This window comes from Syngnathus scovelli, chromosome 1, assembly GCF_024217435.2.
Source record: "Syngnathus scovelli strain Florida chromosome 1, RoL_Ssco_1.2, whole genome shotgun sequence".
Lineage (NCBI taxonomy): Eukaryota > Metazoa > Chordata > Actinopteri > Syngnathiformes > Syngnathidae > Syngnathus > Syngnathus scovelli.
The window spans coordinates 23,156,132-23,168,309 of NC_090847.1; the positions used below are offsets into that span (position 1 = coordinate 23,156,132).

Consider the following 12,178-nt stretch of genomic DNA (forward strand, 5'->3'; position numbering starts at 1 on the left):
ATTATCAAATGTATGAATGGAATGCGTGCAAATTGCGACAAACGTGTTGTGCTAGTTGAATTTGGCTGTAAAAGGTTTTATTCAGGCCAACCAAAAAATGCTGACATGGCATTGCTAATACAGAAAACCCCTGTTTACAGCTGCTCTTCTGATCTGAAAGATGATATCCGTTTGAGGGCACAAAAAAAAAAGACTTTTACACACCACTGTTGTTCAAAGAAGAGATACAGCGTGCTTGCTTCAAGTTTTTGTCACTCCCAGTAAAATTGACACATAAAGCAAAAGAGAAATTTTAAATACCAAAATGTTCAACCAAACCAAACCATCATCCTACTTTGTCCCACCCAGATCACCAAGCCATTTCCATCCAGCCTCAGTCGGCTTTGGAGAGGGACGACATCACTTTGAGCTGTCGGGCTTCCCGTTATCTCTACACGGACCTGCAGTGGCTGGATTCCCGGAATCGAACCGTCACCTCAAACGTGTCTCGCCTGAAGCTCGACCGCTACTCAATCGCCATTTCTCTCAGTTTGCGAAACGTCAGCAAAAACAGCGTGACGGGATACAAGTGTCGAGCCTTCAAGATGCAAAATAAGATGGAAGTCAAGTCGGCTACTTTGAATGTGATCGGTAAGGAGTACGAGAAAGCCTTTGGATATTCACTTCATATCCAACTTTTTTGTCCATGTCAGTCATCCAAATATTTTAAAGGAGTAACAGTCATAGTATAGTCGTGCATTTTTGTAATTCAAAGTGTGTTTTTGTGTCATTCAGCGAGAACGCAGCCGTGGCTAAGTCAAAATCTCACCGATCGGGACGTGAACAGCAGCAACACTCTGATGCTAACCTGCCTGGCGCAGGGGGTTCCTCAGCCCAACATCACGTGGTACAAAAACAGCGTTCTACTTGAGGAAGGCCTAGGTAAATGATGTCATGTTACGTTGTTACTATATTAAATTGCCATTTTTTTAGACATGCTATGTACAGTACCATGTGAACAGCACCAATATTGACTTGGTGACGGCGTACTCATTTGTACACAATTTGGTCCTAAAACCTTTTTGATACTTAAAACAAAGCATTCATTCGACTGCAAAAATATTTATTCCGTATCCCCTAATTTGTCATTGAACCAGCCGAAATGGCTAGTGTGACAGTTTTTTTTTTTTTATTGGCTATGGGCAGTTAGGGTCCAGCCCTGTGAATTCTGCCTAACAACAAGTGACCACATATGATAAACACCCATTCACATTTGATAATTGTATCAAAATATGCCATCTCAAAAGTCAAGCATTTGTTATTAGGAACCACACTTTTACAAGCTCAAGCACCTGATGAAAAGGACTTGACACCTTTTTTTTTTTTTTTTTTTTAATAAGCAGTTCTGCTAACACATTTCCCGCCTGCTTGCAGGAATCTCTTTGGAGAGGGACGGCACGCTCATCATCGAGAGGGTGAAGAAGGACGACGAGGGTCTCTACGAGTGCGTGGCCAGTAACAGCGAAGGTGTCATCAAGACCAGCGCTTCGGTCACCGTGCTCGGTAAGATTTACGTGACCTGTGGAAAGTGTTTAGAGTTCCGCTAATGACGGCATTGAGAATTTGACAGCTCAACGGCTGCAAGGACACTTGTGATTATTTATTCATGAAAAGTGAAAAGGGGGCCTTTGTCTTGTTTCACAACTGTCCACGTGATGTTTACAGTACCCGATGTGTATCTTAAATTACGTGTCATCTAAGTGTCGTTCGTTTGAAGCTATTGTTTGCCTTTTTGATAAACACAATTGCACTGATGACTTGAGCCACTGGCAATGAAAAGAAATGACTCCATTTTTCTTTCACAGAAGAAATACTGAAAGTTTTATTGCTGGAATAAAATCTGGGGGTTACATCCTTGCCATGTATCGTGAATGGTTTAGATTACATCTAATGGATCCTTGTTTGAGAAAAATTGTTTTCTTAAAATTCCGAAATCAAATACAGTATAATAGAAAAAAAAATGCAAAAAATATTGTCTTGTTTCAAGCAGTCAAATCTATCGATATGGGCTAAAATGTAAGTACGAGTTGACACCCAACCTTTTCTGTGATGTTGGCCCACTAATGAATCATCATGAATATTTTCACAAGGAAAAATATGAAGTTTGCCCACTCACGATGTCAGTGGCTGAATTGTTGTCTCGCTCGCTCTCTACAGGGGGGGAAGGGAGGCCGAACGTGGAGGTTATAATTCTGGTGTGCACTGGAGCCGTCGCCACCTTCCTTTGGCTCATGCTCATCCTCTTCATCCGCAAGCTGAGAAAGGTAAGAAGCTGCAGATACAACTTTTTCTGACATTTTTGTTTGGTGGTGTGATTTTCATAATGGTGGATTTCTAAATATGTCAAATGTGCGGTAGCGTAGTTGTTCTCAAAGGAAGCTAAAAAATAACTAAGCACATATGTGGTCGATATACAGAGGAACAACGATGATTTTGGTCTGAATTCCTCGTTTGGATACTTTTATACTTGTTCGAAGAGCGGCTCGGAGCAAACCGTTTTGGTGCGGTTTCTTTAAATGCAAATGAGATACGTCACACTCCAGACATATTTGTAGTTTTTTTTAGCCGAGGTAGTTTACTTGTGCCACAAACATTCTGATTGATTAAAAGAGGTCAACAGCAGAAGACTTGTTCATACAACCATACGTCACACGTAACAAAATAAATCCCTTCACAATATTTATGATATCTCTTGTAAGCAAGCCCTGCAGTCAAGTTTACCAGTAGGCTAATGCTAGCATTTAGGTTGCCTGTCGCTGGGCAGCGTTCACAAAAAAATACTTTGGCAACTGTACTAAAAAGTTCAATACAACTGCGCTGTTCTTTCAAGGTCCTCAAAAGTGAGTAGCGAAACATTGGCGTAGTTCAACAAAGTATAAATATTTTTTTTATGCCAACATAACATTGTCGTTCACTCTGTCTCACACAGCAACAGCCCGCACACTACAAAATGGGTCCATCCATTATCATTGACCCCGACGAGTGTCCTCTGGATGAACAGAATGATCTCCTCCAGTACGACAGCAGCAAATGGGAGTTTCCTCGTGACCGTTTAAGATTAGGTGAGTGACATTTTTAAAACATTTTTATCATTCAACATCACTTAATGTGAACAGCTAACCCTTCTGCCTTTGCCAGGCAAAACTCTCGGCCACGGCGCTTTTGGAAAAGTGGTGGAGGCTTCCGCCTTTGGGATTGACAAACTTTCCACCTGCAAGACTGTTGCAGTCAAGATGCTGAAAGGTTTGGACATTTTCATTCATTTGTCTTAATAGGACGCCACGGGTGGGGAAATACTGCAGAGTGTTGCTAGGAATTCTTGTTCACATAACACACGAACCCCGATGGCCCCTCAGGTTCAACTCGGGGGCTCGGCTTGCATTAACCTCACATGGGTGGACCGTTAAAATCTAGATGGGGTTCTGTCGGACATTAAAAAACAAATTTGGGTTTTCACCAAGTCTGGTTAGGAGTATTTGTCATTCATGAAGAGATTTTATATTGTGACTCTCAAATCGGGTTGTGCAAAATCATTTGAAATTATTTCTTCATATCACGATTTCTTTAACCAGCATTTAGGCGTACATAAAGTAATTTTCTTCACTCGGCATTAATATCGTGAGCGGCTCTTTGGAAAACAATTCCATCGAGGGTTCCCGGTGTCCAAATAAATAGCGAGCCCTTGATTCGGATGACATAGGGACTGACCACTGATCGCGACTGAAAAGACAACACAAAACAAATCAACAATAAAATCTTGAATAAACAGGAGTTTACACTTTCGCAGTTTTTACATATTTCACTAAAATGTGACATCATTTTGAGCCCAAATTGTTTTTATTAGTCCACAAAATGTCAAATTTTAAATTTATATGCACCACTGTTTAAATTTAGAGAGGACCCTTTGCATTAATCGTCGCTATTGTGAGATGAGCACGTCATTTATCAGCAAAGATAAGAAATGTAATAAATAGGCCTGCGTGACAAATGTAGTGGCTGTTGTGGAATTAATCACGTTGCTGGAAAAAAAAAAACGGCGCTCTCGCTGGCTTTTTAAATTGACTCGTAGGTCAACTTTAATTGAAACCAGCAGATTGACTCGATTTGGTGCACGAGTGAGAACTGCGAGGCTCATAAACTTCTGGGAAGACCAAGCGACATAAAACACTCCAAAAATCAAAATCCTCACTCCATCAAGCTTATCCGCCTTTTGGCATTATGTTTAATGAACGTGCGATATTAAATTCCAAACTCAGCCGGTGTTCCAAAAACGATAACGTCTTGTGTTTTGAATCAGATGACGACTTCACTACGATATATCTGAAACAGATTGAAAGCCATTTAAGAAGTTATCTTTCATAGTCCGTGTTCTTGTGGACTGTTTGTCCTCTCAAGAACAACAATTCAGCGAACTAGTAATATGACTTTGGCTTAATAGTATTTTTTTTCCCGTAACTTCAAACCTTAAAGCAAAACTACAATGCCGCAATCGTAGCACATATGTAACAAAATGACGCCATTTGTAACAAATAATGAGGTCCTATCCGTTCCATATGATGTAAAACTTTATTGAAAGGAGCAGAAACAGTAGAATTGTTGAACCTGTTTTCCCCCAGGCGGCGCGACGTCCAACGAACGCAAAGCCCTGATGTCGGAGCTCAAGATCCTGATTCACATCGGCCACCACCTCAATGTGGTCAACCTGCTGGGCGCTTGCACCAAGCCTGGAGGTCAGCCTCTGCCATTGCTCTTTGACATTACACCAAGGTGGCCACTCATAACGGCCAAATTTACTATGCCCTCAAAACAACTCGGCTTGAAGTCATTGATGTCCAGACAGCAAAAATGAGTACACCTCCAACCACCTCCCAATTTGTCAGCTAGCTTAATGCTAACATCATAAGTGAAACGACATGGACAGGCTAAGGGAAATTAGCGTAGGTGTTGGTTAACTGCTTCATTATGCAAACAGGGCCCTTGATGATGATCGTGGAGTTCTGCAAATACGGCAATCTGTCCAACTATTTAAGAAGCAAGAGAGATGACTTTGTGGTTTACAAGGTGAGTTTCCAGCTCCGGTTTCAAGACTTCACAGCTTGAGGGGTAGCATCTCCTTCAGCACGGCGTGCCTTTTGCCTTCAGAGTCAGGACGGCAAGGTGTCGTCGGGGACGGCGAGCGAGCTGAGCGAGTTGATGAAACGCCGTCTGGAGAGCGTGGCCAGCACGGGAAGCTCGGCCAGCTCCGGTTTCATTGAAGATAAAAGCTACTGTGACTCAGAAGAAGAGGAAGAAGGTAGAGGCTGCTCCCCATGTCCACTCTTCTGTTTCTGTTTGGTCTTCCTGTGTAGCCTCCACCTTCCTGCTGCTGCTGCTACTAAACACTGACCTACATTCACAGCCAAATTTGTAATATTTATATGAAGCAATGGTCTTCATTTTTCTCAACAATCTACTACGTTTCATTCATAAGCATGTTAATGTTTGTTTTTTCCAATCAAATTTCAGCCTATCTGTTGATATCTCAATTTGACTGCTGGAATTTAAACGTCAAAAAAGAAGCCAAACTGAAAGTCTAGTTGGGTAAAATAGAGTGATGTCAGTATTTCTGTGCACTCTGATTGGTTAGTCAGAGCAAAGCTTTTTACAGCGTCCAGCAAAACATATCCCCCCCCCCCCTCACCCTTGCCCCCCAACTTCAGCTTCCTCCCACGCCGCTTTTGCAGCCCTCCCACTGAGGCACAAGCACTCCCCCTCAGATTGTTCGGCGCTCTCTGTCCGATGGGATGTTTCCTCCTCCTGTTCGGTGGTACAATCAGTCCAGCAGGCAGCCGCCGTCACCCCACTGGGTCTGGAGGCGGCTTTGTTTTCTGTGCTGACTCTCTCCCCCTCTCCCTCTCTCTCGGCTGAGTACGTCAGACATGTTGTTCCGAAGGTGTTATTTTGGTCCGATTAGCTGTTTACCCAGGTGGGACTCCTTTTGAGTGGCTCTCCGGACTCCCGACCTTCACCCTCCAAACCTGAGCGCATACTTCACCTGAGCCATAATGAATTATTCTTCCCGTTTATAAACGATGTCCTAAAGAGGACAGGCACTGCTTAAACACAAATATTTGGATAATATTTCCCAGATAGGAATAATTGGTTCCATTGCAATTCATGACAGACGGCAAAATGTCTTTCACTGGATGACTATTTCCTCTTCTCATTTGTTTTGCAGAATCTGAGGATTTATACAAGCGAGTTTTGACTTTAGAAGATTTGATTTGCTACAGCTTCCAAGTTGCAAAGGGCATGGAGTTTTTGGCCTCTCGCAAGGTATTCCAAATCACTGATGGCGCTTTCAAGCTGAATTGAATTGCCTCCAAACTTTTTCTCTTTCTGCGTGCCGCTTAGTGCATCCATCGGGATCTGGCTGCTCGAAACATCCTTCTCTCCGAGAACAACGTGGTGAAGATTTGTGATTTTGGGCTGGCCAGAGACATCTACAAGGACCCCGACTATGTGCGCAAAGGAGATGTGAGTCAGTAGTGCATTTGGTAACTGCCACATCCACCCGTTAAGATCACCAAATAATTTGTAATGCAATATATTGTCATTTCAATAATCTAGTGAATGAATCGGAATCTTAATTTCCCCGTTTGCCAGGCCCGGCTGCCGCTCAAGTGGATGGCTCCCGAGGCCATTTTTGACAAGATCTACACCACTCAGAGTGACGTATGGTCCTTTGGTGTTCTCATGTGGGAGATCTTCTCCTTGGGTAGGTAACCCGACTGCATTTGATCGCTTTTAATTCTAGTCAATTGCTTGATTGTAGTCATAATTTTGGTGGCTTCCGTAAAATAATCGGACTGAAGACCTTTGCGCAAATACACTAAAAAGCTGTTTGTGATTGAAGGGCCAGCGATCCCAATTTGGAATGTGATTGGTTAAGGAAACAGTGAATAGTTTTCATTGACATAACACATACAGGCTTCAAAATAAAGAATGTAAATTAGCTCCATTTTACTCAACAAATATTCAAATTGAAGTTGTAAATGTAGCAGTGCTTCTGATTGTGCTTGCCAAATGCTGTTGCTAGGCAACCCCATCATGATGTCAATGCAAAATGAGCCACCACCTGCTGTTAAACCGCAGCGAGGACATTGTGTGTTGCTTTTGCAGCAACTTTTCTATAGGCGGACTCAACCTGAAATATTACACATTAAAATGTCACCATGGGAAGGCGAGAAAACCTCACAGAAAGTATAAAACATCTGGCTAGCGTTAGCCTGACAAATAAATCTGAAAAACAACAATAGAATAGCACCAACTTTGCGTTTGTCATTTAGGCGATGACTGAGCGTGTACAGAAAAGCTAATGGATGACGGCTCGTTTTCATTAAACAAATTAATTGCAACGACGACTTCTGAGTGAACATGTGTGAAAAGTAGGTCACGTTCTACTTCAGATTTCAGCTGTTGTTTTTCAAATGTACAAAAAGATTGATTTCAAAAGTAATTTCTAAGTGCCCCACAAACATTGCTTTTTTCATTTTTTTTTCCCATTATCACCGGGGATCTAAACTTGTGCGACAGGTCCGTGTAAAATGTTGAGATGGTGACTTTGGACCACTTTCAATCTAATGCATTTAAAATCTATAACACTTTACATATCTCAGAGGATCGACCTGGAGATGTTCCAAAAGACCACCATTTATTTATTTGACTGAAAAACTTTCACTGCTGGACCTGGGCTCGAACATTTAGTTCTTGCCTTAGCATTTTGGAAGAAAATCAATTGCTAGTGCTACTTTTGATTGATGATACTTGTGAGGGAAAACACAACTCAAGAGTAAGCTTGATGTATTTTACATTTATTGACTGTAGAGTGTAACTACTGTAAATGTTTTTGTGCCAAAAGTGGCAATTATTTCACTTGACTGCCACATCAAATTTTATTGACAGAAAATTCTGGCTCTACTTCCAACCTCTGTCATCATGTCTTGAGTAAACGATGAAAGCTGTTCAAGCATTCGTTCCACATCCTACTAGTGCCTTGAATTTCTTACTAGAACTAAAAGTCGACTGGTGCCTGATTACAATATTGAATAAATGATTTTCCATGACATCATATTGTATTTTGTGTTGCCGTTGCCTGACGCAGGCGCGTCGCCGTACCCCGGTGTACAAATCGACGAGGAGTTTTGCTGCAGACTCAAAGAAGGCACCAGGATGAGAGCCCCGGAATACTCTTCTTCTGAAATGTGAGTGTTGCCATACCATACCACGAGGTACACGAGTAAAACAGTTAAGTGACTTTAACCTCTTAACACAGGAACTCCAATTTTTTGGGAGGGGGTTAACAATTTTGTCGAAATTCCAAGAAATGGCGATAGCCTATTTTGCTTGAAATCAAATTTGAAAACGGGTGAAAAGGAAATATTTCAAGTCTTGCTGTAAATTACGGAATGTTTTTTATGACTACAGAAGGTGACATCGCTGCTCATTTAATTATCTACATCTACAAGATTGGTGGATAATACGAGATGAAAAGTTTATTACTTTGGAACAATTTGGGATTTGTTTGCTTGCGGGTGAGTTTGGAACATGGGGGATAATGTTGTTTTCCCGCTGTAAAAAGCCACACCATGCCGCCGTCATTTATCAATTTAGCAGAGGACAGTTAGGATAATTCAGGGCAGCCCCAGTTGTTGTTTTTTTTTGTTTTATTTCCACGTCGCAAGAGGTTGCGGCTCAAGTTGTCAGAGAACGGCTACGAACACACGCAGCGGAATTAACCTCAAGCACTTGAACCGCATTCATCAAGATATCAGCAGGTTTCATCTTGCAGGTCTCACATAGATCAAGAGGGAACGCGCGATGAGAAATTCGGCACCAGCCGGTCTGCATCAGCACATCGGCTTTTTATTTTCAATCAAAGTTTCCGTTACGTGTAGATGCTTTGATAGCGGATTAAAAACAAGTTGCGGCAATCTTTTTCTTTGGAAAACACAAAGATTGATGGACTATGCAACCCCCGTACGTACCGGAGACACTTTTGTTCATCGTTGTGTTCCGGGCAGGAAATATGTTTGTTTCATACTGTGCGGCGGCGAGTCAAAACTTCCCTCTTTGTGTGGTCTGCATTAGAGTTTGACATCCCACCTGTTAAGGCGAGAATGTCAAAAAATCCCCTTTAAAAGCAAGTGTATCACAGGAGGAGGAGGAGGAGGAGAAGGAGGAGGAAGTTGCAATATCGCAACATCTGGTTTTCAGATTAACACAGAGTCATTATGAACCAAAAGGAAATGAGAGAGGTGCAACAGTCATCAAAAAAAAAATACTTAAGATTTGTCATCAATTTTACTGCCAACATTTTTACTTCCTCACATTGTCAAAATAGCCTCATTATTTTTCTCACCCGAAGCGGATGAAGTCAAACAGTTGGAATTAAGGAGTGGGGAAGTTAACAGTGGTTGAGATCCTAATGAAGCACAAAAAAGAGGTACGAGTGGAACGTCACTGAAGCAAGATATTTCACATCGTAAAATAAGTATTCCCTTATTCATCGAGGGGTATCAAACTAATTGTCGTGGGTCACATCAGTTTCCCTCAATGGGCCGGCATGATTGTGAAAATTCTAAATGTACAACATATCTAGTGTCATCATTGGCCTTCTAATTTACAACAAATTGCCCTTATGTAGAATTCTGGCAAGCAAATATTTAGGTATTCAGAGATCATTGCAGTGCATAGCAAAAAACTGAGGTTGCTCGAGAAGGGGGGGGGGGGGGGTTCTTTTTTTCGCTCCAAATTCCTTCATGAAAGGAGCAAACCGCATACAAGGACTTGGTGAGTCTTCCCACATGGCCCCCGACGCTGACAGCTCGTCACGGAGCCGTCAGGAACTATGTGCTTCTCACACCCATGACTCGAGACCATCGCATACGGCGCCAAAGCTCAGAGCACTTCAAAAATAAATAATTGGAGATTCAGTTTCAAGGTGACAGAAATGTGGGAGAAGTTTGAGCCCATCCCTACTATCTACTTAAGATTTTTGTTTTGAAAAAACTGATTTAACATCTTAAAGGGTGAAATGTACAAAAATAAAAAAAATAAAAAAGATATTTTGTGCCACTAATATGCTTCAGCCCCCTCAAACCACCAATGTTATATAAAAAAAGGGTGGTCATCCGCCGCAGAGCCCTCATCTCGATTGGTCAACGAGAAATCCAGACAGCCATTATCAGTTTGGGTGTCACCTCGTGAACACAAACTCCAGCCGAATCGGCCACCACAAGTTAATTAAAGGCCATGGCATAAAAATGTGTCTTTAATTAAATCTTTCTACTGAGGTAGAAGTTCTGATATCTATCGGTAGGCCATTCCAAAGCTCTGAAGCCCGAATAGAAAATGCTCTAGACCCTCCGGACTTCTTTTTGGCCCTCGGGGTCACTAAAAGACTAGCGGTTTGCGAGCGGAGGTTACGGGACGGAACGTAAGGCACAACTAGGTCCAAGCCATGCGGTGTTTTATAGGTCAATAAAAGAACCTTGAAGTCGTAGCTTAGTGTTGAAATGAGTGATATCAGGAACTCCACCCCTATCTTTAGTTGTCCGTTTATTACATCGCGTCTTCTCCATCTCCATTCATTTTGTATTGTGCATTTGCCTGTTTGTCCCATTAAAGCAAAAAAAAAAAAAAAAAACGTCGACAGCTGGCAACATGAAAAACTGTCCTCAAGTATTTGTACTTGGTTACTTCGAGGTGCACCAGATGTTGCGCCTCTCTGACTAAACACAGCCCGACATTTGTGCAGTTGAACATGCTAAATATTTTGGCACTGTGAAGTCCCATGTTACGTACATTACCTCAAGCCTAATGTATGTTTTTACAAAGAATGTGTGTGTGTGTGTCCTGTAGATATCAGACCATGTTGGAGTGCTGGAAGGGGGAAGCACAGGAGCGGCCCACCTTCACTGAGCTGGTTGAACAGTTGGGAGACCTGCTTCAGGCCAGCGTGCAGCAGGTACACGAACAACACGACACGCCCAAACAAAGCTGAAGGACCCACTTTACGGGGACTAAACATAACAACCCATTTTGCATTTCAGACAATAATCAGTTTTGAATTTTTTTTATGTTTTATGGCACTGGGTTGAATAGCTATGCTGGTGACACACAAATCAATATAAATAAACACACAAAGGCAAATGTGACAAATTGTGTGGGGACACAATGTGATACTTTTAATTACTTAAGTCACTGACTAAATTTATTTTTGTTTTACTTTTTAAAGTAAAGGTTGTCATTTTTATTGTAATTTTTACATTAGTTTTACATTTAATGTTCTGTTTAAATGTTTTTATTAATTACACATGTAAATTTAGAAATGTTAATTGTTGGGTTTTATTTTAATTTTGACAAGTCAACAGGAATTTATAAAATTTAGTTTTATGTGCTCAAACATTTGTAACTGATTCAAACATGTTTTAATAGCACATTAGGTTTGACATAATTCAAACGTCTTTTTAAAGCACATTAGGTTTGACATTTGCACTGTACAAATTTGACCATACATAATTCAAAACTGTTTACAATAATTTAGTTTTCATTATAATTTGCATTTAACTGAGAAATTTAATGTCATTTCAGATTTTTGCAGGGTTTTTTTTTTCTTACTTATTTAAATGAAAATGTATAAACTTGCTTTCAAATTTTGAAATTGGTTTTAAATTCTTTTCCAAAGAAATCCCAAAACGAGTGCGGTGTGACAGGACACGGCCTTGCCATTTTTGCGTCACAAAAGCGAATTGCAAAACGGCAGAAAGCAGTAGGAAGTGGTCACGGCCTGTCCTTGTCCTGCGGCTTGAGGCGAAGTCGGAGTCGGCTCACAGTAGCCAACAAGAGGAAGTCACACTCATCGCGTACAAACACTTGGCGCGCAAGAGCGTGACACCATCAGCCTTTTATTAGCGCTTCAGAAGAAAACCAAGGAATTCCAACAGCATGACAGCAGAGAATCTTCTGAATACTTAAAACAAACACATTTGTCAAACCAACAAAATATTGACAGGAAAAGAGCTACAGTGAAAAGCGCCGATTTATTAGGAAAATGTTTTTATTTTCTGGGTTTTTAATCAAGTCCAAGTTTGACGTT

At 41.3% G+C, this 12,178-nt stretch overlaps 1 protein-coding gene and 1 long non-coding RNA gene across 3 annotated transcripts in view; one reads left to right on the forward strand and one right to left on the reverse strand.

Annotated features, from left to right (window-relative positions):
* The window catches only part of kdrl (kinase insert domain receptor like), a 32,944-nt gene that overhangs the window by 17,183 nt on the left and 3,583 nt on the right, over positions 1 to 12,178 (forward strand). The window contains exons 13-26 of the mRNA XM_049738113.1: positions 349 to 630; positions 775 to 921; positions 1,414 to 1,542; positions 2,197 to 2,303; positions 2,969 to 3,101; positions 3,178 to 3,282; positions 4,656 to 4,769; positions 5,012 to 5,100; positions 5,182 to 5,332; positions 6,257 to 6,354; positions 6,433 to 6,555; positions 6,685 to 6,796; positions 8,183 to 8,282; positions 10,942 to 11,047. Coding sequence (XP_049594070.1) covers positions 349 to 630; positions 775 to 921; positions 1,414 to 1,542; positions 2,197 to 2,303; positions 2,969 to 3,101; positions 3,178 to 3,282; positions 4,656 to 4,769; positions 5,012 to 5,100; positions 5,182 to 5,332; positions 6,257 to 6,354; positions 6,433 to 6,555; positions 6,685 to 6,796; positions 8,183 to 8,282; positions 10,942 to 11,047 — 1,796 coding nt within the window. The remainder of the gene's footprint in view (positions 1 to 348; positions 631 to 774; positions 922 to 1,413; positions 1,543 to 2,196; positions 2,304 to 2,968; positions 3,102 to 3,177; positions 3,283 to 4,655; positions 4,770 to 5,011; positions 5,101 to 5,181; positions 5,333 to 6,256; positions 6,355 to 6,432; positions 6,556 to 6,684; positions 6,797 to 8,182; positions 8,283 to 10,941; positions 11,048 to 12,178) is intronic.
* LOC125979670 (uncharacterized) overlaps positions 1 to 12,178 on the reverse strand; it is a 33,100-nt gene that overhangs the window by 13,927 nt on the left and 6,995 nt on the right. The window lies entirely within an intron of this gene.